The 26,177-nt window shown below is 31.7% G+C and overlaps 2 protein-coding genes across 2 annotated transcripts; both read right to left on the bottom strand.

The window, feature by feature from the left end:
• Nucleotides 1-6,380: 6,380 nt before the first annotated feature.
• LOC133308416 (loganic acid O-methyltransferase-like) lies at nt 6,381-12,314 on the bottom strand. The gene is made up of 4 exons (XM_061509028.1): nt 12,222-12,314; nt 7,829-7,960; nt 6,976-7,635; nt 6,381-6,740 (listed from the first exon to the last, which is right to left on the bottom strand). The coding sequence occupies exons 1-4, from the start codon at nt 12,312-12,314 to the stop codon at nt 6,381-6,383; spliced, it is 1,245 nt and encodes a 414-aa protein (XP_061365012.1).
• Nucleotides 12,315-15,069: 2,755 nt separating this feature from the next.
• LOC133308417 (loganic acid O-methyltransferase-like) lies at nt 15,070-16,868 on the bottom strand. Its single transcript, XM_061509029.1, has 4 exons — nt 16,863-16,868; nt 16,514-16,645; nt 15,619-16,283; nt 15,070-15,418 (listed from the first exon to the last, which is right to left on the bottom strand). Exons 1-4 carry the CDS (start codon nt 16,866-16,868, stop codon nt 15,070-15,072), a joined length of 1,152 nt encoding a protein of 383 aa, XP_061365013.1.
• Nucleotides 16,869-26,177: the final 9,309 nt, after the last annotated feature.

The raw sequence follows: 26,177 nt of genomic DNA on the forward strand, positions 1-26,177 counted from the left end.
GAATTTAAGAATTTATTAATATATTTTATTTAAAAGTGTATTTTTAAATTCTTTAATAATTTAAATTAAGAATGAATATATTAATAAGTTAAAAAAAATCAATTTTAATAAATTATATAAAATTTTGTCAAAAGAGTATTTTATCTATTTATTTCATATCATAAAATCATATTATTTACCCCAAGTACGGAATAGTTTAGTACACATTAAATACACAACTAGTTATGAATTCATCAAATTCATATAATTTCCTACCCTTATCAAGATTAATTATTTAATACACAATATATAAAGATAAGATATAAACTTTTTCGGTTGATTATTTTCTACTCTTATGGAGCCCTATTATCATATCATAATATATTTTAAGATGTTAATGCACTAAAATCCAAGCTATGAAGCACCGACACTTTAACCCTGATTTGTCGTGTCCGACACTTTCCGACACTCTTCGACACTCCGACACTTCCGACACTCCAACACGCATTATAGAAATTCAAAAAAAGGTTTAAAGGTTACGTTACGTTGAGTTTTTAGTTCCAACTATTGGATTACGATTACCATTTTATTGAGTTTAATATAAATATTTGGGATATCTTATGTTTTTTTGTAAAATTGATGAATATTATAAGTTTAGTTTCATTTTTTTGTTAAATTATTGAATATTAAATATAATATACACTACATAAATTTCAAATATTATTTAATTTCAAAACGTGTCCTAACGTGTTGAAATCTAACATTTTTTAGAATTAACGTGTCGGAGTGTCGTGTCGTATCGTGTCGGTATCGGTGCTACATAGAATGCAAGACACTCATTGGGGGCATTAAGGACTTTGTGCGAAATAAAGGGGACTTTGTGTGAATATGACGTGGCAAGGTTGTTTGTGTTTTTTGAATACTTTATTTTTAGGGTTTTATTAATCTCTTTTAACATAAGATACTTATCTTATATTGTAGAGAGAAAATAAGTGAGTCCCACCATTACAAGAAAAAAGAAAAAGAAGAAAAAAGTAGGGTGCGAAAATCGAAGTGAGAGAAAATGAGATAAGTTACCTCATGTAAAAGGAGAGTAATTTTTTTCCTTATTTTTAATACAACAAGGTTGTTAAGTATTCTGTTAGTCGAGTCAAGTTGTTAATTAAGAGTCCCTAACTAACCAAGTCGTTGTAAATTGTAACGTCATTTTAATTAATAGCCTGCAATAAGCGTAAACAATAGCAACATAAGCGCGAACTACACATAAATAGTGTAGTTCTAAAGTGACAATATATGAACTGGACAATAGAGCTCCAATTGTTTCTTGAAAATTCTTTACTCTCGTCCTCTATGTGCAACTTTCTAGTTGCATCACGCGTGAAAGCCATATACACTATTTCTCTCTCTTTTCTGTGGTTTGATACTTTCCACGACGGCCATCACCAATCATGCAGGTTATCTTCGAGAAGAAGACTAAGCCGGTGGATATGTGATAGCCTTCTTCGAGGGAAGGGAACCTTTAAAAGCCTTAGTTGGCTGAATTCTCAAATCTCTGTATTCATTCTGAATGCAAATGGGGTTTTTTATACAAAGGTCCTAACAGAAAGATAACATAGCGATAAGATTCCTATGCATGACTCCACTACAGCAAAGCAATAACAGAGATACATCCCTAACAGAATAACAATGCAACAATAACAATTATTATAATGCATCAATCGATGCCATGTGATGTAATGCCTGATGAATCCAATGGGAAATTGTTATGTAGCATCGAAAGCAAGTGGAATTGGAAATATTATACTTCAAGGCCCCTATGCAAAACTTTGGGCAATTTCCATAGGATAGACGTCCTAACAAACACGATGCAATGTGATAAACCATAAGCTTAAATATAAAAGCATACTGCAACAATCTTCTTTACATTTCCCATCGGGCTTTTTGACCCTTTTGCCCCTCATTAAATAATTAATAACCAATTTTCCCCTCCCCCAGAACTATCCACCATCCTGCCCCCATTTAGTCGATTAAGTTGCACTTTTAATCGACTAAATGGGCAAAACTCAGAAATCATGAAACGCGAATTTTAGTCGACTAAAAACTCACCTTAATCGACTACATTCGTTGCACTTTTAGTCGACTAATCCCATTATTTAGTCGACTAAATATCGCGAAAAACCCTATATCCAGACCTTTCTCGGTCTCATTTGCATTATATTCGAAATCAAAACTCCTCTTTCTCTTGTTTGTCAGCTGTGATCCTTCCAATCACCCTTCCATTTCATCCCACCACCTCTAAGGCATAGTAATTGTGAAATCATTGTCATTTCCCTTTATTTCTCAATTGTTTCCCCCAAATCCGAACCCAAAACCCTAAAATCCGATTCCTACCCCCAAAATTCGTGTGAAAGATGAGCTCAAGTCCAAACATGTATGTTACCATGATTTACTATGATGGAAAGCATTATGAAGGCCCCAACGGTGTTCAATTTGAAGGAAAAACGAAAATGTTGAAAATCAAACGGGGCACTACGTACAATGAGCTGAAGGAGAGGATTCACCAAAAATTGGGGCTACACGACAGCCATGGCGTTCAACGGATGATCGCCAGAGTAGAGTCTACAGTTGGTAAGGATGCTATATTCTACATTGGTAATGATATATGTGACGATGAAGATGTGGACTATGTCATAGATGCATTTGTGGACCAAAAATTTCAAAACTTTATTGAGGATTAGACAAAGCTGAACCAATGTTGTGCATGTATTTAAGGTCTTTTGTAAGAGTTCATGTAATTCTGTTGTGAATTTTGATGTTACTTTGTGTTACTGTATAAGTCATTATGTTATTTGACTTTTCATTTCTAAGTCCATTATCTAACATTGGTCCATATTCATAGATTGAAACTCATAACTAATACTAATATTACCAAAAAATGAATTCACCAAGTTTCGGGGAGCGTAAACAAACGGTTTCAAGCAATACGTACCCAATCGTATACGAATCCTGTACAATACAATTTTGTACCTGAAAGTGTGTTCCCCGAGTCATTATATGCGTGTACATTAGTATTCGATCTGTTCCGTGCCAAAAAAATGCGTGCAAAACAGAATGAGGTGTCAAAACCAGTTATTTAGTCGAGCAACCTGTGCTGGTTTTGTCGACTACACAATTTAGTCGACTAAACCAGTACAGGTTGCTCGACTAAATAACTGGTTTTGACACCCCATTCTGTTTTGCACGCATTTTTTTGGCACGGAACCGATCGAATATCAATGTACACGCATATAATGACTTGGGGAACACACTTTCAGGTACAAAATTGTATTGTGGCGGTTATAAACCATGAATGTACATGTATTGCAGAAATCTTGGTTTAGGGTACCCGAAACTTGTGTTCTTCATTTAACTCTCTTATGAGCACCTGTTCTGAATTTCGTTGGACATTTTAGACCCGTTGGACTGTGATTAGACACAAATTGAAAACAAGAATGTAAAATTTCCATGTTCCTTCATTTGGTAAACAAGAAAAATGACATAATTACGTAAACGATTCACAACATGATGGGAACATTAAATAGTTCAGCTCATAACCATAATATTACATAAACTACAAATGTCAAATATGAAGACCGAAGTAAATTACATAACAACACACACTACAAACGTAAAGTAAAAAACACAAACCCTAAATCTAATCCTCCTCCTCCTCGGACGCCATCTCCTCGTCATCCTCGTCTGACACATCAGTCCCCTGTCCTGCAACATCCTCAACCTGCTATTTTCCTCGTCCAAGCTCTAGACGAGCAAGCCTATCTTCAACACCCTTGAATCGTCCCTGTATATGTCTAAATCTTTCATTCCCTTTCTGCACGTGACTCTTCCTCCATTTTTTGTGTTTCAGCGCCATTTTTCCTATTTTCTTCAGTGTGGCGTTTATGCCCTTCATGACATCACGCAATGAAAACCCACCCTCAGGCTCAGCTATCTCCTGCTGGTCACCCTCATCATCATCGTCATCATCATCCTCCACCTCAGGCTCAACCATGTCTACAACTGGAGCAACATCAGGAACCTCAACATCAGCCGCACCTGTGAACTGCCACACTCATCTTTGGGGGTTCTTTGTCATCTTGCACTGCTCCAGTAGACGTTTTCCAAACTTGTGATTATACCCTGTGGTCTTCTTCAAGGTCACACTACCCATGGGAACATCAAAATGCTCCAATATCCTCTGAACAAGACAAGCAAATGGAAGTGCACCCTTGTGTTTGGCCTTATACATCATCCAACAGATGTAGTGCCTCCAGTTCACCGAAGTACCATGTCGGATAGCCTACATGATGGGAATGTCATGCTCCAACACCCTGGAATGATTGAACGCTCGCGGAAACAGAATGTGGGTGATGACATAGTGTAGTATGCGGGACTCCACAGTAAGCAACCCGACCGTATAGGAAATGTGCTGCCCACAGACTCTTCTCTGCTCCTGCACGGCATCACCTCGTGTATATCCTGGAAGTATGGTCTCGCTGTCTGCGTTATATTCCACAGTCTGCGCAGAATCAAAGTCATACCCCAGTAACTCCAACCATACCGGAGCCGTCATGATGATCTCCACCCCGCAGACCCTAGACCTCAGCTCACCCTGTACGTAGCTGAGGTTATGGTAGAAGGCCCGTACATGCAGCTCAGAATATGAACACGACAGTTCAGCCAAGGTCCTAAGATGTGATTCCTCTAACCACCTCACAATGTTAAAACCTTCTTGTTCAAAAAAGGCTGTATCAAGTGATTTGGCCCCACATATCGGTCGATTAACAAAGTCACGGACAAATGATTCATGAACCACGGGGTCATTCTCGAACAAGTATCCGAATGGGAGGTCGACAGGAGCGGCCTCTTCCTCTTGTGGCCTTGACGAAGACGGACGGTCTTGTCGTAGCTTCTGTCGTCTCTCATTTCCAGTGCTAGACGATCTTCTACGACCAGCCATGGGAACAACTGTACCTACAATGCAAGTGGAAACAATATCAATGAACAATAACAATATCAAAAAATTTAAAATTCAATATAAAAAACAAAACCTTATCATAAAATAAAACAGAAAACAAACCCTATACCTAACCCTAAAACAGAAACCCAATCAAAAATAGCACCCCAAACCCTAACCCTAACCCTAAAACAGAAACCCTAACCCTGGCACATCACAAAAAATCACTCCTAGCCCCTAACATAAAAACATCAACCCTAACACTACAACCCAAACAAAACAGCAACATAAACCCCAACCCTAACCCTAACCCTAACCCTAACCCTAAGCCTAAACATCAACCCTAACCCTCACCCTCACAACAAACTTAACACCCTACCCCTAACCTAAATCCACAAAACCGCAAACAGAAATCAAATGCATGGAGAAAACAAACAAAAAAACCTAAACCTAAAACCAAATGCACGTCAGAATACGTTACCTAAATATCGATTTCGCAAGTGTGAACCAAGGATGCTTCAATCGCACCTTCAAGGGTTGAGATTCGGACTTGGTTGGAGAGAGGGGACGGAATGGAGCGATTTAGTCGATTAGGGTTTGAAAATAACCCCCTTTGCGAAATGGGGTTTTTTTAAAAAACCTGATCTGCGATATTTAGTCGACTAAATAATGGGCTTAGTCGACTAAAAGTGCAACGAATGTAGTCGATTAAGGTGAGTTTTTAGTCGACTAAAATTCGCGTTTCATGATTTCTGAGTTTTGCCCATTTAGTCGATTAAAAGTGCAACTTAATCGACTAAATGGGGCAGGATGATGGATAGTTCTGGGGGAGGGATAAATTGGTTATTAATTATTTAATGAGGGGCAAAAGGGTCAAAAAGCATTTCCCATCGCCATATAATATATTATCATCACTTATTTACACATTAGTGGTGTAAAAGAATGGTATAAATGTATCATTTTCATTTGACAACTAAATAGCAACTAAGAAAAATCTTAATTACAAGGTTAACTCCCAGCAATAATACAATGGAAAATAATTATCTCATGTTGCATGAGATAATTATTTCATGCAACAGAGATAAAATAGTGGGATCCACTATTTTTTTTTCTTTTTCTGAAAAAGCAGTAGACCCCACAATCTTATCTCGGTTGCATGAGATAATTATCTCATGCAACATGAAATTAATAGATCCCTAATACAATACTACTTAAACTCTATTGAAACACTAATATAGAGGAACTAATTCTGTAGAGCCTCGATAAAAATTAAAGGAACAACATATTACAGTTCTCTCAGGACATGTCACGAGTGTTCTTCCCCTTATTAAATTCTAAAACTGAAATAAAAGTTCATTGGTTGATGAGTAACACATTGTTGCTTAAGAGAAGCCAGAACGTGTAGGCCCTAGGCCATACCTATCGATGCTTTTGACTTGCGCTTGAGAAGAGCATACAACATGACTATTTTTAGCTTCTTTGAATTCATGATATCTGGAAATTCCTTAACTTTCTCAGTGTAGCGAGCAAAAAGCTCATCAATATTTCCTCCACCAAAATGCTTCTCAATTAACTCTTCCAGCACTGCTCTGTAGGTGGAAACAAAAACTTGTGCACTTGGGATTACAAAAATATCTTTGATATCTAATGTTTCCATCCACTCCATACTAAAACTACCATTTGTTTCTAGAATTGCCTTCACATTCTTAACAGGTGAGTAAAAGAAAGGCACATTGAAAGAGTCCACTTTTTCTTCACTAATCAGTCCCTGCATTAAAGCCAGCCATCAGGACTAGATAGAATAATCCAAAATTCAAATTTGGTAAGCATTGAATATCTTTGTGGTTATACATGCTTATTCCAATGCAAAAGCCTATTTAATCCAAATTTCTTGATTAATGAGGAACAAGAAATAAAATCCCATGAAAAATTAGAAAAAGTTATTCATTAATTGGTTTCATTCATAACCTATTTAAGACAGCAAAAGGCAATAGGTTTCTTACCCCTTTGGTCATGTCTACCAGGCAAGATCCCAGAAGTTCAAAAACTCTATTAGGGTCTACTTCTGAATCAAGAATCACGTCTGATGCTACAGGAATTTGAAGTATCATTAGTCCATTTTCCACAAGTTCATGTGCTCTAGCATGGAGGAAATTTTCCAAGTCCATTTTATACTGGGTTGAATAGGCATCTGCAACCTCCTTGGGAGCATTTGTGCAATGAATCCTCCTTTTGTTCCATGCATTAGAAGTTCTGTCTGTAATTTCTTTGGGCACTGTAGAGAGCCAGTTTAGAGATGAAGAAGAATGGACCAAATGAAGTGTTTCCTTTGGAAATAAGCGTCCACGAAAAGAGCCAGGCACACCAGCTGCAAAATACTTCCTATTTGGTGGAAGATTTTTGAAGAGCGTGTTGAAGTCATTTGTGACATGGTCATTAAAGAAAACTTGGAGTTCTGAACTTTGAGCAGCAAGACCATGTGATTGGAATTGGTGCTCTATTGCATCTATTATAATTTGCATTGCAAGAAATGTATTTGGTCCTGTAGAGCAACCCATGTCTGCTATACAAATTGAGCTTGTGTGTTCAACATAGGCTCTGGGATCAAAGCATTTGGCTATCGCATCTTGGATCAACTTTTTACGAACTTCAATTGTATCTCTCTGCAAAAACCATTATATAGCTATTAACTATATACAATTTAGAAGATTGATGCATAGCCAAGTGATAATTAAGCAGATGAGTGCATGTCATTTTGTCACCATCTTTATCCATGCTTAAAGTTATTGGTGACAGAAGAATAAGATGAACATGAAGCAAGGTGTTATCAGCGTATATAATAGCCAATTAATATACCTGAAAGTTGGAGTTTTGAGCATAGCTGTGAGGACCCTCTCCTCCTTTCATTGCATATGATTCATTCCCCATCTCTATTTTAAAATGCTGGCCGCTGGTGTTATCTACTTTCACATGCTTTCGTAAGTTTCCCTGCAAAATAGAAATACTTTTAAGATTAACAAGAACTTAAGAAATGGATTTCAAGTGTTAGGTATCGAGACTTCTTTAGATATTCACAACTCAAAACTATTGTTATGTAAGGTGTGTATTTAATGATTTAAATCAAGTTTAGTTGGCATACAGAACTTGGAAATGGATGATGATCCATCCATGTTTTGAAATGGTGGTTTTGTATAGGGATGTGCAAAATAACCAAAAAAAATTGAACCGAACCAAACCGCCTTTACAATAATCGGTTTTTAATAAACAGTTCATGAACAGAACCGATTTTTAAAGAACCAGTTCATGAACCGAACCAGTTTTTAGAACCAGTTTAAGAACTAAACCATTTTGAACCGAACCGAATCGTTTCTGAACCGAACCATTTTCAAACCGAACCAAATTGATTTTTATAACCATAATTTTTAAATTTTAATTTTTTTTTTCTTTTCAAAAGAGGGTCGACCCGAACCGGTTCCGAACCGAACCGTTTTCAACCGAATCAAACCACTTCTGAATCGAAACAGTTTTGAACCGAACTGAACTACTTCCGAACTGAACCATTTAAACCAATTCGGTTCTATTTTTCAAAAAACCCGATTCGGTTCGACCCATGCACATTCCTGGTTTTGTATATGAACCGTACCTGCATTTTCTTGTTCTTTACATATAGCCTGTAACCAGAGCTTCGTCAATTCTAACACGATCTATATAGACACCCGTACATGTGATTGATCTAGTTAGATGTAAAAACTATAACTTATTAACATTTTTTTTTTTGTAAACTAATTTATCAACAATTAAAGATTACTTACATGACTACACCAAAAAAAAGATTACTTACATGAGCTTTTCTCTCCCTGCAATCATTGTGACCCAATATATATGAGATTAGTATTTCTCCTTTTGAAGAATAAAGAATTATGTTATTTTAGTCAAAACTATTGTACTTTCTCTGGGAGAAATATAAATCATAATACAAAAAAATGCGAGATTTTTTTAAATTTAAATATTAAATAAAAAATAATAATTTTAACTAAAATGACTGTCTTTTAAAAGGAAAAATATTTTCTCTCAAATATATTATAACATACTTATTTTTATGAACTTTAAATTATATTAATCTAACCGTTAGATAAAAAGTTTTCAAGAAATTATTAAATTTATAAATTTTCATACAATTCAAAAACTAACTGATTGTTTATCATACAACTTTATTTTAACGTATAATATGTTTTTTTGTAACAATATAATATGTTATTTAAATATAAGTAAATATATATTATGAAAATATATACTTATTAATATTCAAATTGTTTAAAATTTAGTATATATAGTCATAAAGATAATATCACATACTCAATAGTTGAATTAATTAGTTATATATATATGAAAAAGTATTTCTACAGCCACTTTAGATAAGGTTATCTATATTCACCATTTTTAACTATGTTCTCCCGGGCGAACATAGTTATAACATTAAAGTTGTTTTTTTTTCTCTCCACGTCAGTAAACAAGTTCTGAAAAGTAATTGATGAGAGAGAAAAAAAAGCAACTTTACTGTTATAACTATGTTCTCCCGGGAGAACATAGTTAAAAATGGTGGCTGTAGATAACCTTATCTAAAATGGCTGCAGAAATATTTACCACATATACATATATATATATATGTATATATATATATATAGGGGTAAACATTTCTACAGCAACTTTAGATAAGCTTATCTACAACTGCCATTTTTAACTATATTCTCCCGGGAGAATATAGTTATAACGTTAAAGTTGCTCTTTTCTCTCTTTCCACGTCAGCAAAAAAGTTCTGAAAAGTAAATGAGGAGAGAGAAAAGAGCAACTTTAACGTTATAACTATATTCTCCTGGGAGAATATAGTTAAAAATGACAGCGGTAGATAAGCTTATCTAAAGTTGCTGTAGAAATACTTTTACCATATATATATATATATATATATATATATATATATATATATATATATATATATATATATATATATAGGGCTTAACATTTCTCAAGCTGCCGGAGATAACTTTATCTCCGGCTACTAAATCATAACCGTACAAAGATAGATCAATGGTGATAAAGGAAGAGAGAGAAACAGGGAATCATAACCATTCAAAGGTGAATCAATAAATATAAGAAAATAAATAATCAAAACGACGTAGTTTTGGGGTGACCGGAGATAAACTTATCTCAAGCAGATTGAGAAATGTTTTTCCCATATATATATATATATATATATATATATATATATATATATATATGGGATAGATCTAAATTATCTGTTATTTATCTGAGCTTTATGTTAACATTTTAACATGTGTTAGAAGCATGCATGATTGTAGGATGAGAAATGAAAGTCTAGAACTTGTTCAGCTGTTATATATATATATATATATATATATATATATATATATATATATATATATATATATATATGGCAAAAGTATTTTTACAGCCATCAATTTTAACTATGTTCTCTCGGGAGAACATAGTTATAACATTAAAGTTGTTTTTTTCTCTTTCTCCACGTCAGCAAACAAGTTCTGAAAAGTAACTGAGGAGAGAGAAAAAAAAGCAACTTTAATATTATAACTATGTTCTCCCGTGAGAATATAGTTAAAAATGATGGTTGTAGATAACCTTATCTAAAGTGACTGTTCAAATGTTTACTCCATATATATATATATATATATATATATATATATATATATATATATATTAAGAAAGGTAGTATAAATATAATTATTATCAATGTAATTTAAAAAATATTGGTTTAATTTAAAAATTATAAATTTTAAAATATAATATATCGTTAAATTAAATTTGACCCACCTAATATATGAGTCAAACTTGGGCTGTTTGTCTAACCTAAGTTTCAACTAGCTAGCCAAAATTTAGCAGAATAGGTTGATTGAAAATTATTATCTGTAGTCAGGGGACCCAGCAACATTTTTTTATTTTTTAATTATTAAGAATTTATAAAGATTAAATAATTATTAATACATTATTACGTATGATTTCCATTAATAATTAATTAGTTATTACTTATTAGTATTGATTCAGAATCATTAATAAAATAATTAATAATCTTATTAATATATTAATTAATATTTTCAATTAATTAGTATTTGAAGTGAGAGAAACTGCACTTGAAGATTCCATTTGATCCAAAAGCGGATGGAGTGGGATCTTGTCTTTGATCCCATCAGCCCATAAAATCAGGAGAGTCTATACGACTATAACCAGTGATAAATCAGCTCAACCGATATCAAATTGACAAAAATCGATAATTTATTAGCTCAACAAATTATACTTTTTGAGTCAAACAAAAACTTTATGTTAAGTTATAAAGATCTAAGTATAAAATAAAAGTGTGGGGACAAGTCGGTCCCTCACATATATAGCACGAAAGCTAAGTTATAAATCGGAGCTCAAATTTAAGAGTTCGTCAATCAAAGATCGGTATGGAGTCACTAGGTTGACCAACACCAACACATAGCAGAAAATAAAATTGTGTCGAGGAGAGAGATAAAGAAAAATATAGTCAAATTTTAATGTGAAAAACCTATTTCAACGTGAAGAAGTAAAAATTACGGGATATTAGTTTAGAAAATCTTTCACTATGTCAAATAGAAAAATTACAAGAGTCAAATTTTTCTAGTCTTTCACTAAACGTACAATCAAACTTCACCAACAATGGTGATATTTAAGCCTTTCCTAAAGAGGTGTAACATTCAAACTTCTTTTTTAGAGGTAGTAGAATTATTCTCTAACAAAATCCAACCTATTACAAATTATTTCAAGGGATTTATATAAGGTGAAGAGGTACTAGAACTCTTCCAAAATCTTCCAAAATGATGAGGTGGTTGGGCAGCCTTGAGCCCTGCACCATATTTAATAAGGTGTACTCCATCATTAGTGAAGAAACACCACTCAATAAAAGAGAATATTGTTTCTCATTTTATGAGATAATTTATATCATGTAATACAAAAAAGAAGAAGGTAAAACAATAATTAATCTGCTGAAAATCTTTGCTGGTCTAATGAAGAATGAAACTCTACCAGCACTTGGGTTGGAAACAAAATTTAACTTTTTTATTTGCAAATTAATTATGATGTGGACCAATGCATAAAGCAGATCAATATATTTTAAGTTATATGTTACCGTGTATAGTGGCATTGTATGCTAATTAAATGAAATTAGAGAAAGTGTACGAGTAAGATATAGATATACCTGAGGGTTTGAATTTTGGGCATAACTGTGAGGGCCCTCTCCTCCCTTCATAGCGAATGAATCAGAAAATGCCTTAACAAATTCATTCTCCATCTTGCTGTAAAGGGGTGCTATATGTATCTGCATGCTTCAAACAATCTTTATCAGACCTAAAAGCAAGGAATAAATAAATAAATAAATAAAATTCAAAGAGAAGACTGCTAACCCTTCAATGTCTAAGAAGTGTTTCGTCAAACAGGAGCAAGTATGAGTTTGAGGAATCTGAGTTTCTGGATGATGCAAGAAGAAGCTAATGGCATACATATTAATAGGGACTTCATTTAGTGCCATGTTAAAAGACGTAAAAGTCATGAAAAAAAAATTAATAATAATAAATACATGACGTGCGCATTGAAGCAATTACTTAGAATACAGACATTTTATGCCGAAACCGCCAACTTGTTCGATCAATTAAAATAAAGGGTGGGGATGTTATTTCGTGGGGGAAAAAATGATAGTTAGCCCAATATGCAATGCTTTTATTTTTTTAATTTGTACTATTACGGTAAAACAGCTAGTGGACGTAACCTGTGATCTCTTACCCAAGAAAGATCCAAGTATAGTTGTTTATATCTGGCATAGCATTCATCAAAATAAAAGGTTGAGATGACAAGAAGCAAACTGATTTACCAAATTAGCCAAAAGAAAATTAAGTATATATATTTCTGTTACGGTTTTTTTATTTTTTCTATTTTACTAATTTATTTTAAATTGTTGTTGTCAATAAAGAGTTATTATTTGACCCAATTGTTAGGAATACGGGAGAAGTGGATCAGATAGAATCTTCTGACTATTAGTAGCAAAACAATTAATATAGGGGTTATTGTTATGGGTTTTATAAGAGTTATGTTGTAGGAAAAATGATTGTGTTATGTTATAGAGATTCGTTTTGCGTGCCGAAGTTTTTTTTTTTTTGCTGCGGACCCCACAAAATGTTGTGTGTGTAGGAAACTTTTTGTGGTCATGTTAAATGATAGATGATAAACCCTATTGTTATTTGTTAATGTTTTCAATTTTCATTATCTATTTAAACTTTCGATGAAATAAATAAAAGTATTAGATTAAAATTTGAGTAAATACCATTTTCGGTCCTCAACAAATTTTACGATGCCTGTTTTAGTCCCTAGCAAATAAAAAGTCTATTTGTGGTCCCTACGAAATTCAAAATGGACCCATTTTAGTCCCTTTGAAGGACTAATGTGGGTCTTTTTTGAATTTGTGAGAGATCACGATTTCAACTAAATGGGTCCATTTTGAATTTCTTATGGACCACGAATAGCCTTTTTATTTGCTAGGGACTAAAGCGGGCATCGTAAAATTTGCTGAGGACCAAAAATGGTATTTTCTTTTTAAAATTTTTATCCTAAAAGGCACTTGTACAAGAGGTCAGACTTCTTCAATAAAGCCATAATTCTATTTGAGGTTAGGCTTTCTCAATAAAATCAAATTTCAATTTTTTAATTTATTTATACGTAACAGTTTGGTATCAGAGTCAGACACAAACACCATGCATGAAGGAGAGAGTAGAAAAGATAGAATCTTTTATGAAACAATTCCAAGAGATGTTGGCCCAAATCACCCACTGATTGGACGTACTGGCTGTTGTGACTCCTATCGGACAGAAGACTAATCATTCATCTGGGAGTAATGTCAATAACTCTAATCATGATAGGTTGGAGGTTCCAAATCAGATTAGTTGTTTTATTAGTGACTTAAAGAAATCCATTTGGACTGATGTGCAGGCTAATAGGCCCAATACCCTCTCATCTGCTATTGGGCTGGCAAAACTATACGAGGCCCACAATCAAAAGTCCATCCTTCTTACTCAGAATGTGTGACGGACCATAATAGCCAGCAACACTAAAGGTTCGTCTTTATCCTCTCCCACCAGCGGTGTTGAAACTTCTGGCGTTGACACCTTCTCCACCGGCTCGACTCTTGTTTGTCGTTTGACCTTCAAAGAGATATCCGTTGTAATGTGCATTGATTGTTCACCATCTAAGTGGTAATAGAAGAGAACGGCGACAAGACGGACATGGATATTGAAGATGATTCAATTACTTCATATTGAACTTACTCTTGAGGACAAGAGTAATTTTAGAGGGAGGGAATGTTATTATTTTTATTTTTGTTATTTTATTAATTTATTTTAAATTATTATTGTCAATAAAGTGTTGTTATTTGACCCATCTTTAGAAATATGGGAGAATTGGATCAGATATAACCTTGTGACTGTTAGTAGTGGAGCAGTTAATGCAGATGTTGTTTCTATTTGTAATTGTTAGTATTTTCATTATCTATTTAAACTTTTAGATAAATGAATAAAAGTATCAAATTAGAAAATGAGTAAATACCATTTTTGGTCCTCAGCAAATTTTACGATGCCCACTTTAGTCCCTAGCAAATAAAAAGGCTATTCGTGGTCCCTATGAAATTCAAATGGACCTATTTAGTCGAAATCGTAGTCCCTCAAAAATTCAAAAGAGACCCACATTAGTCCCTCAAAAGGACTAAAATGGATCCATTTTGAATTTCTTAGGGACCACAAATAGCCTTTTTATTTGCTAGAGACTAAAGCGGACATCGTGAAATTTGCTGAGGATCGAAAATGATATTTACTCTTAGAAAATTTATCGCAAAAGACATTTGTGCTAAAAATGGGGCTTCCTTGTAATTCTATTTAAGATCAGCCTTTCTATCAAATTTCCATTTGTATGTAACAATTTCATTATATTAAGTTTATTGGTTGATGAACAACACATTGTTGCTGAAAAGAAGCCTGAACGCGTAGGCTCTAGGCCCTAGCTACCTATGCTTTTGACTTGGGCTTGAGAATAGCATACATCATGATTATTTTTAGATTCTTCGAATTCATGATATATGGAAATTCCTTAACTTTCTTAGTGCAGCGATCATAAACCTCTTCCATAATTCCTCCACCAAAATGCTTCTCAATTAACTCTTCCAGCGCTGCTCTGTTCGTGGAAACAAAAATATGTGCACTTGGGAATGCAAAAATATCTTTGATATCTAATGTTTCCATCCACTCTATACAGAAACTACCATTTGTTTCTAGAATTGCCTTCACATTCTTAGCAGTTGAGTAAAAGAAAGGCACATTGAAAGAGTCCGGCCACTTTTTCTTCACCAATCTGTCCCTGCATTAAAGCCAGCCATGAGGTTTAAGTAGAATAATCCAAATTTAAGATTTGGTAAGCATTGAATATCTTTGTGGTTATACATGCTAATTCTAATGCAAAAGCCTATTTAATCCAAATTTCTTGATTAATGGGGAACAAGAAATAAACTCTCGTGCAAAAATAGAAAAAGTCATTCATTAATTAGTTTCATTCATAACCTATTTAAGACAGAAAAAGCCAATAGGTTTCTTACCCCTTTGGTTATGTCCACCAGGCAAGATCCCAAAAGTTCGAAAGCTCTTTTAGGGTTTACTTCTGAATCAAGAACCACGTCTGGTACTACAAGAATTTGAAATATCATTAGTCCATTTTCCACAAGTTCTTGTGTTCTAGCATTGAGGAAATTTTCCAAGTCCATTTTATACTGGGTTGCATAGGCTTCTGCAACCTCCTTGGGAGCATTTGTACAATGAATCCTCCCTTTGTTCCATGCACTATAAGTTCTATCTGTAATTTCTTTGGGCACTGTAGAGAGCCAGCATAGAGATGAAGAAGAATGGACCATATGAAGTGTTTCCTTTGGAAATAAGCGTCCACGAAAAGAGCCAGGCACACCAACTGCAAAATACTTCCTATTCGGTGGAAGATTTTTGAAGACTGTGTTGAAATCCTTTGTGGCTTGGTCATTAAAGAAAAATTGGAGTTTTGAACTTTGAGCAGCAAGACCATGTGATTGAAATTGGTGCTCTATTGCATCTATTATAATTTGCATGGCAAGAAATGTATTTGGTCCTGTAGAGCAACCCATGTCTGCTAAACAAATTGAGCTTGTGTGTGCATCATAGGCTCTGGGATAAAAGCTTTTGGCTATTGCCTCCTGGTCCTGGATCAACTTTTTACGAACTTCAATTATAGCTCTCAGCAAAAACCATTATATAGCTATAACTGTATACAAATTAGCAAATTGATGCATAGCCAAATGACAATAAAGCATATGAGTGCATGCCATTTTGTCACCATCTTTATCCATGCTTAAAGTTATTGGTGAGAGAAGAATAAGATGAACATGAAGCAAGGTGTTATCTGCATATATATAATAGCCAATTAATATACCTGAAAGTAGGAGTTTTGAGCATAGCTGTGAGGACCCTCTCCTCCTTTCATTGCATATGATTCATTCCCCATCTCTGTTTTAATGGGCTGGTTGCTGGTGTTATCTATTTTCACATGCTTTCGTGAGTTTCCCTGAAAAATGGAAATACTTCTAAGATTAACAATAACTTAAGAATTGGATTTCAAGTGTTAGATATCGACTATCGAGACTTCTCTAGATACTCATAACTCAAAATTATTGATTTATAAGTTGTGTATTTAACGATTTAAATCAATTTTAGTTGGCGTACAGAAGTTAGAAATGAATGATGATCCATGCTCTGAAATGGTGGCTGTATATGAACCATACCTGCATTTTCTTGTTCTTTTACCGATAGCCTGTATCCAGAGTTTCATCAATTATGACACAATCTATATAGACACCCATGCATGTGATTGATCTTGTTAGATGTAAAAACTATAATTTATCAACAATTGATAATCACATGATTTTTTCTCTCCATACACACACAGACACGACTAATTGTTTATCATGTAACCTTTTTTTTTTAATCATTTATCATGTAACTTTTTTTTGAGATACAATGTTAATTTTTGCCGTAACAATATAAAATGTTACTTAAAATATAAGTAAGAAAAAAATGTGTATCATCTTAAAGGACGTAAAGTTGTGTCATTTTAAGTGAAAGAAACAGATAAATCATGGGGAGAGAGTGGACAAAAAAAATGTGTGGGTCCAACTTTTTTGTGAGAGTAAAATGACACAAGTTGTATCATTTAAAAGGACATACACTTTTTCCTATAAGTAAATATCAATTATTAAATTATATAGTTATTTTAAATTAATTATATATAGGAGGTATAAATATATATATATATATATATATATATATATATATATATATATATATATATATATATATATATATATATAAAGGAAACCCAATTATTGGAAAGTCAACTGATGTGCCACTCCCTGCTTAATTCTGAGATTTGTGTTCACACTACATGGCATCTGAAAACTTTCCTTCTTTGGTAAATTGGAAAAAGTATTTCTTTTAAAAATCCAAATTCTTTTTAAAATCGAAAAAAAAATTCATTTGTGGTGGCAGACAAGTCATTGAATGTCCCACTGCTGTTCACATTGGAATTACTCAGCCCTTTTAATTGTTTTCTACGTTGGAATTGCTCAGCTGATTTAAAATTCGAATTTTGAAATGATTTCAAATTTTGAATTTAAAAAATGGATGGTGGGAAGAGATTTGGAAAGTTTTAGGTGGCAGACAGCTCATTTAATCTCTGATTACTTTTCTTTTGTTGCGTGCATCTATAAGAATGAACGTTGGAATGGAATATTGTTCTGTCTATTTCTCTTTTCTCTCTCCTGTTGCGGCTAGGATTTTTCCTTTCATTCTTCTTCACTCCCTTACTTACCCTTCATCGTTTTCATTCTCTTCGTTCGTGCGAATCCCTCTCTTGTGTGTTTTTTTTTAATTTTTTTGACATGATGGAGTCGTTGTGGAGTTAAGGTTTTTTGTGTGTGTCTGTTAAGAAGAGGAACGAGTGGTTTGGTTGAGGTTTTGTGTCGGTGGTTGTGTTTGGAAATGGCGACGATGAACCCTTTTGATTTGTTCGGTGATGATGTTGAGGATCCGTCGCAGTTGATATTTCGTTCTTCCCTCAGGTATTCCATTCTTGCTGACTGTTTCTTTTAGACGAATAGCTTCTTTCTTTTCTTCTTTTTTCGTCCTCCCAAGCGAAATGTTTTCAACATATGATTTTATAAAGGATCTTAATCCTACCAAGGAGGACTGGAGGATTAAGGTTAAGGTGGTTCGATCTTGGAAGGTTCCTAACTTTCAGCGTAAGGATTTTGACGACAATGTTGAGATGGTTCTGTTGGATGAACGGGTAGTGTTGATTGTTTTTTTAATGTTTTAAATTTTTTCGTCTCTGTTGTGATTTCGTCTGTGTTGCGATTTTAAATTTTTGTGTCTGTTGTTATGATTTTCGTATTTGTTGCTTGAATTTTGGCTTTCACTTTTTTTGTAGGGTGGAAGGATCCATGCTGCTGTCAAAGGATCTTTGCAGGTCTGAAAAAAATCTGTGATGGAGAGGTGTATTTTATAAAATTTGTATCAGCAAGTGAAATAATCATAGCATTCCTTAAGTCTCTAGTCGACCCAAATGTAATATGTTGATTGATTCGTATGAGATGTCCGTTTTTATTCATTGAAATGACTGTTGTTGGTTGTTATTTATTACAGGATGAAACAACTTTCGATAATGCTCAAGAAAATGAAATTGTATCATCAGAACCAGAAAAGGCTGAGGTAATCCATCATTTGAATTTAAATGAGATGTTATCAATAATATGTTTGATTACTTCGTTGTCTAACATGTGTACTTAACGTAATCTTTTTATTTTGACCTGTGATAGTGCTGATGTTGGTGATATTTGTCTAACTTTGATGACACCAATGATGGTGATGAATTCTCATGATACTAATGTTGAGGAATTTAATTGTTCAGTTGTCCTAACATCGAAAAAAATAAAGCTTGAAAAAGAGTTATGTAGTTTCTAATTTATATTTCCATTTTGATTCATAAGAAAATAAAAGGGTTCGTTGTTGTCATCTTTGTTGGGGTATTTTTTATTTTTTTTCCTGCAAATGATGTCAAAACCATTTCATTTATTGACGCAGATTCAAATTACTGATTTTTTTTATTTTGTTACATCTTTTTAAATAGGTTTGATGCAGAAGCGTATACAAACTCGCAGTGAAGGGAGCAATTCTGACCGAAGAAGCATATTTTGTGTTTCAGAAACATGTTTTTCCAGAAATTTGTTGTATTTTATAATTCGATATTGCAGTTTCTTTTTGTTTATGTGACATTTTGTTTAGCTTCTTATCACACTGCATTTTTTAATAACAAATAAACAGAGAAATACCAATTTTCAAGGGCTATAGTAGTACTAAGGATTGTAAATGAAAGTGTAAAAAATACATTAACGAATTTAACATTAATTAAAGTGTATATTATGAAATTTCTTTTTTTTTTTCTATGATGTTATATCTGTCCATTTTTTCAGGGGTAATTGTTAGCCCTATTAATGTTGCATAAAAAAAACAAAAACATTAAATAATATTGTAAAATAACAAAATTATTTATATTGTAAAATAAATTTGAAATTTGGAAATAAATTAAATGAAAAATTATGTGAATAATTTTTGGTGGCAGACAACTAATTCAATGTCCCACTGCATTCTACATTGGAATTTTCAAAATAATAATAACTCAACTTTTCTAAATTTTGAATTTATGTTTAAATTTGAATTTTGAATTTGAATTTTTAACTTTGTAATGATGGGAAAACTTTTGGAATTTTTTTGGTGGCAGACAGCTCATTTAATGTCCACTACTTTTCTTTTGTTATATATTATGAGTAAAAAATATCTCTACTTATTTTTTGTTGTATATCCCACTATTTTTTTTCATGGGTGATTGTTAGCCCTATTAATGTTGCATAAAAAAAACATTAAAAAAAACATTGTAAAATAACAAAATTATTATATTGTAAAATAAATTCGAAATTTGGAAATAAATTAATGAAAAATTATGTGAGTAATTTTTTGTGGCAGACAACTCATTCAATGTCCCACTGCATTTGACATTGGAATTTCCAAATTAATAATAACTCAACTCTTCTAAATTTTGAATTTATGTTTAAATTTTGAATTTGAATTTTTAACTTTGTAATGGTGGAAAAACTTTTGTGGCAGACAACTCATTTAATATCTCACTATTTTTCTTTTGTTGTATACTATGAGTAGAAAAGACCTCTACTTTTCTTTTGTTGTATATCCCACTATTTTTTTGAATGGATAATTGTTAGCTCTATTAATGCTGCATTAAAAAAATAAAAACATTAAAAAAATAAAAACATTAAAAAAATATTGTAAAATAACAAAATTATATTGTAAAATAAATTCGAAATTTGGAAATAAAATAAATGGAAAATTATGTGAACAATTTTTGGTGGGAGACAACTCATTCAATGTCTCACTGCATTCTACATTGAAATTTCCAAAATAATAATAACTCAACTCTTCTAAATTTTGAATTTATGTTTAAATTTGAATTTGGAATTTGAATTTTTAACTTTGTAATGTGGGAAAACTTTTGGAAAAATTTTATTATTAGACAACTCATTCAATGTCCCACTACTTTTCTTTTGTTGTATATTATGAGTAAAAATCTACTTTTTTGTTGTTGTATATCCCACTATTTTTTTCATGGGTAATTGTTAGCCCGGCTAATGTTGCATAAAAAAACAAAAACATTAAAAAAATATTGTAAAATAAAAAAAATTATTTATATTGTAAAATAAATTCGAAATTTGGAAATAAATTAAATGAAAAATTATGTGAACAATTTTTGGTGGTAGACAACTAATTCAATGTCCCACGGCATTCTACATTGAAATTTCCAAATTAATAATAACTTAACTCTTCTAAATTTCAAATTTATGTTTAAATTTGAATTTTTAACTTTGTAATGGTGGAAAAATTTTTGAATTTTTTTTTTTGGCAGACAACTTATTTAATGTTCCACTACTTTTCTTTTGTTATATATTATGAATAAAAAGATCTCTATTTTTCTTTTGTTGTATATCCCACTATTTTTTGCATGGATAATTGTTAGCCCTATTAATACTGCATAAAAAAACAAAATCATTAAAAAAATATAGTAAAATAAAAAAATTATTTATATTATAAAATAAATTCAAAATTTGGAAATAAATTAAATGGAATATTATGTGAACTTGATATGTGGGAAAAGAGTTCAGCATTTAATATTTATGCAGTGGTAAAAGATATATATAATAAATTTGAATTGAATATAAAATTATAGATTAAACAATAAAATATTTAAAATTATAAAAATATATTTATAGTCGATAAAAATAATTTCAAATTTCAAATTTAAATGAAAAAATAAGAAATGGCATAATTTATACTTTACAAAAAATTAATTAAAATTTTAACATAAATATTTTAAATATACATGTATAACCAATTAAAAAAATATACATGTATTTTTTTAAAACAATATTTAACATAAACATTTTAAATATACATGTATAATCAATTAAAAAATATATAAAAATCATAAATTAAAATAGAAATAATTATATAAAAATATGTATAATTAATATAAAAAAATTTAAATTTTAAATTTAAATAAAAAATGACGTCTGTCATTCTGTAAAAAAAATTATTAAAATTTAAGAACTATAAAAATGAAAATTTTAATTTAGTACATAAGAAAGAAATTAAATTTTTATTTTTTTATTGCAAGACTGTAATTAACACAAATACTTGCAAAAAATAATTTTTTATATAAAAGGCTGACAGTTAGAGGTGGAAAATTAGGCTTGGCCCGGAGGGCCGGCCCGCCGTTATATTTTTATAATTCAATTGAAATTTTATCCTTCTTCTTTTATAATTAAATTACTAAATCTGATTTCAATTTTTGTAAATACAAATTTGTGAAATTTCAAAGACTAACGACACTAATCCTTGCAAAAAAGAAAATTCTTTATATAAATTGCTGACAGTTAAAGGTGGAAAACTGGGCTCGGCCCGGAGGGCTGACCCGCCAATATATTTTCATAATTCAATTGAAATTTTATCCTTCTTCTTTTATAATTAAATTACTAAATCTGATTTCAATTTTTGTAAATATAAATTTGGAAAATTCCAAAGACTAACGACACTAATCCTTGCCAAAAAAATAATTATTTATTATTATTTTTTAAATGTTATTGCAATAAATAGAAGTCTATCTCAAAGATTAGTGTAGTTGCTTTGACTCTATTTATATGCATTTGTTGCAATGTAAGCAAAAAATATGACTCATACATGATTATTTGATTAAGTTGCATTCAAATCCCTTTTAGACAACATTTTTTTTTGTTTCTTAAAAAAATTTAATCCAATCTTTTTTTGCTGATACTATGACTTTTAGGTGTTAACATATTAGGGTTACTTATTTAATGAGTTTTTGCCTTCTGTATCGTAGGCACAAGGAACGAAAATCACACAGGAAATGACATATTTAGTAAGTGTTGAACTCATCCCTCCAATGATTGCTACGAAATGACACTGAATGAATAACATTTTCATATTATAGGTAAAAGTTGATTTTTTAAATCCATATTTGCTTGTTGTTATTGTTACCTTGATTTTGTTGATAAATGTTATAGTTAGCAATGATTTGTATGCATTTTTTCTTTTTATATCCCTTCCTCATGTTAACATGGTGTATTATAACGTATTATGATGTCTTATGATGTAGTTGTATGCAAAATTAATTTTCCCTCTGAATAACAGATTTTTGTTTGTGGTTGATATTTGCAAAGCTCTTTGTCAATACTGTAATTTTTTTAACCTGAAATATAGAACAAAGCAACAACACAGTTTTTTGTAAGTATAAGATTTGCAGTGCAATTAACCAACCACGGTGGACAACAAAAGTTTTGAACTTTTTTCCCGTGCATCACATGGGTAATATACTAGTTATCAATATAATGTAAAAAAAAATTAATTTCCAAATATTATATTCATTAAATTAAATTAGGCTTACTTAAAATATGTGTCAAACTCGGAGGACAAACTAGCTAAAATTTAGTAAAATAGATTTAGTGAAAATTATTTTTCCAAAGGGGGTAATTAGTGGATCCAGCGACACTATTTTGTTTTTTTAATTGTTAAGAATACATAACGATTAAATACTTATTAATACATTATTACATATAGTTTTCACTAATAATAAATCAATTGTTAGTATTGATTGAAAATTATGAACATAATAATTAATAATTATATTAATATATTAATTAATATTTTATTTGAAGTGAAGAAATGGGGAGAAGTGAGTAATTTACAATAAAAAGAAGAAGAAATTTTTACTTTTTTTTTTTAAAAAAAAAATGGACTAACACTAACAGTCATCTTTTTATCTAAATTTAACTTAAAAATTTAAAAATAAAATAAAATAATATTACCGGGAAAGTCCCGATGCTAACCACCTAGTTAGAAATTCGCATTCAATGATTCTGTGATTATAAAAGACTTGGATTGTCAATTACTGCCCAAACTATCAATCCCTTGGCAGTGTTACAAGACGCATCAGTGATCAGACTTCTACGCAGAAGAGTATCTTTTAAAGAAGACAATGAAGTTGCAGAATGGCTGGCCAGTTATAGTCACACTTCCAACTGGAACACGGTCACACGGATATTCATCTTCGCCACCGGGCTGTCTAGACAAATTAGATTTGGATATTATGCAGTGCCAGCCAAAAAATTTTACAACAGGAAAAAATAAAATTTTAAAATTATAAGTATTATTAAAATTAATATAAGATATTAATTATTATAAATATTTTTATGGAAAAAATTAACTATTAGTATTAATAATTTATTATTATTTAAAAAAATATTATTATATATAAAATAAAAAAATTAAAATTTAGGGAGGGTAACAGCCAATGTTGACCCCTCTCCCTCGGTCCACCCCTGATATTAGGGGATCCTAAATTTATTTCTTGATAATTTATTCGTGTCAAAATTTTTAACACAAATACGGTACAGATTTTTTACGGATTAACGCGAACGACATGCAATCTATGAGTCAAAATGACAATTGACAAAAAAATAATAAAAAATGGGTAAAATTTAAAAAAAAAATGGATCAAATTCATATTGACACGACACAAATTTTTGAGGTGTTATTTTTTTCAACACAAATATGATAAGAATTGTTTTCGGGTCAACCCGAACAAAAAATTTAATGTCATGTCGCGAGTCAAACCACATGTATAATATATTTTAACACACCTCATAAATCAGCTCAACGAATATCGAATTGACAAAAATTGATAATTTATTAACTTGAACTATTATGTTAAGTTATAAAGATTCAAGCATAAATAAAACATAGATAACTTGTCCTCCGATGACTTTTTATGCATGTTGTCTAGTTGATATTTTACTTACTATTTTATGTAAAGTTTGAAATATAATCCTTTCCTAACTTTTATGTATATTCTACGCTTGGATATTTCACTCATTGTGAACAGATAGACTTTCATAACTGGTCCTCCGTTGACTTTTAATGCTTGTTGTCTAGTTGATATTTTACTTACTATTTTATGTAAAGTTTGAAATATAATCCTTTCCTAACTTTTATGTATATTCTACGCTTGTATATTTGACTCATTGTGAACAGATAGACTTTCAAGTATTAAGATGATTATATATATATATATATATATATATATATATATATATATATATATATATGGGTTTAGTGAGTGTATAGTGGCTGAATGTAAAATTTAATTCAATGCACTAAGTTCTCCCGCGAGAACATAATTATAGTAAATATTATAAATATGTTCTTCCGGGAGAACATCATTATAATATTTAGTGCACTAAGTTCTTGCGGGAGAATTTAGTGCACTGGACGGTCCAGTGACTGAATTTTCATTTTTCCCTATATATATATGGGGTAGGATCCTTTGACACCAGTATCAAATTTGAAGTTTGACACCTCATCTGAGAGCCGTTAGATCAAAAAAGTTCAACGACTCTGATTTGTAAGCATGTGGCACCATTGATCTTTTTTGATCTAACGGCTCTCAGATGAGGTGTCAAACTTTAGATTTGACACTGGTATCAAAGGATCCTATATATATATATATATATATATATATATATATATATATATATGGTTAGGATCATTTTACACCAATGTAAGTTACACTATCAATCTTGTCTGTTGCCCCATATATATATATATATATATATAGGGAGAAACATTTCTCAAGCTGCTTGAGATAAGTTTATCTCCGGCCACCCCAAAACTACGTCGTTTTGATTATTTATTTTCTTATATTTATTGATTCGCCTTTGAATGGTTATGATTTCTCTTTTCTCTCTCTTCCTTTATCACCATTGATCCATCTTTGTACGGTTATGATTTAGTAGCCGGAGATAAAGTTATCTCCGGCAGCTTGAGAAATGATAAGCTATATATATATATATATATATATATATATATATATATATAGAGGTAGGATCCTTTGACACCAGTGTCAAACTTAAAGTTTGACACCTCATCTTAGAACCGTTAGATCAAAAAAGATCAACGACTCTGATTTGTAAGCATATGACACTATCGATCTTTTTTGATCTAACGGTTCTAAGATGAGGTGTCAAACTTTAAGTTTGACACTGGTGTCAAAAGATCCTGTCTCATATATATATATATATATATATATAATCATCTTCCAGAATATAATCGTCTTCCAAAATCTTGTAGAACTTTCCCCAAGGATCGACAATTCTAAGACTCGCATTGGAGAAATGTTCATTGAGTGCCTGTGCGAACCGAGCCTAGATTCCATTTCCCGTTATCGGGTACTATGTGATGTATTCTCAAACAATCATGTATCATACCATATGGCTAAACCATATGTCATTGAATGGTTGATGAAATGATGTATGAAAGTGCAACACACTCAACAAGCAACAAATAAAATGCATATGAAGTGAATGCAACATCATCCTTTCATATTGCACATGGCCGAATCA

This window comes from Gastrolobium bilobum, unplaced genomic scaffold (assembly GCF_033153095.1).
Source record: "Gastrolobium bilobum isolate Gb01-03AN ecotype WA unplaced genomic scaffold, APGP_CSIRO_Gbil_v1 utg8372, whole genome shotgun sequence".
Lineage (NCBI taxonomy): Eukaryota > Viridiplantae > Streptophyta > Magnoliopsida > Fabales > Fabaceae > Gastrolobium > Gastrolobium bilobum.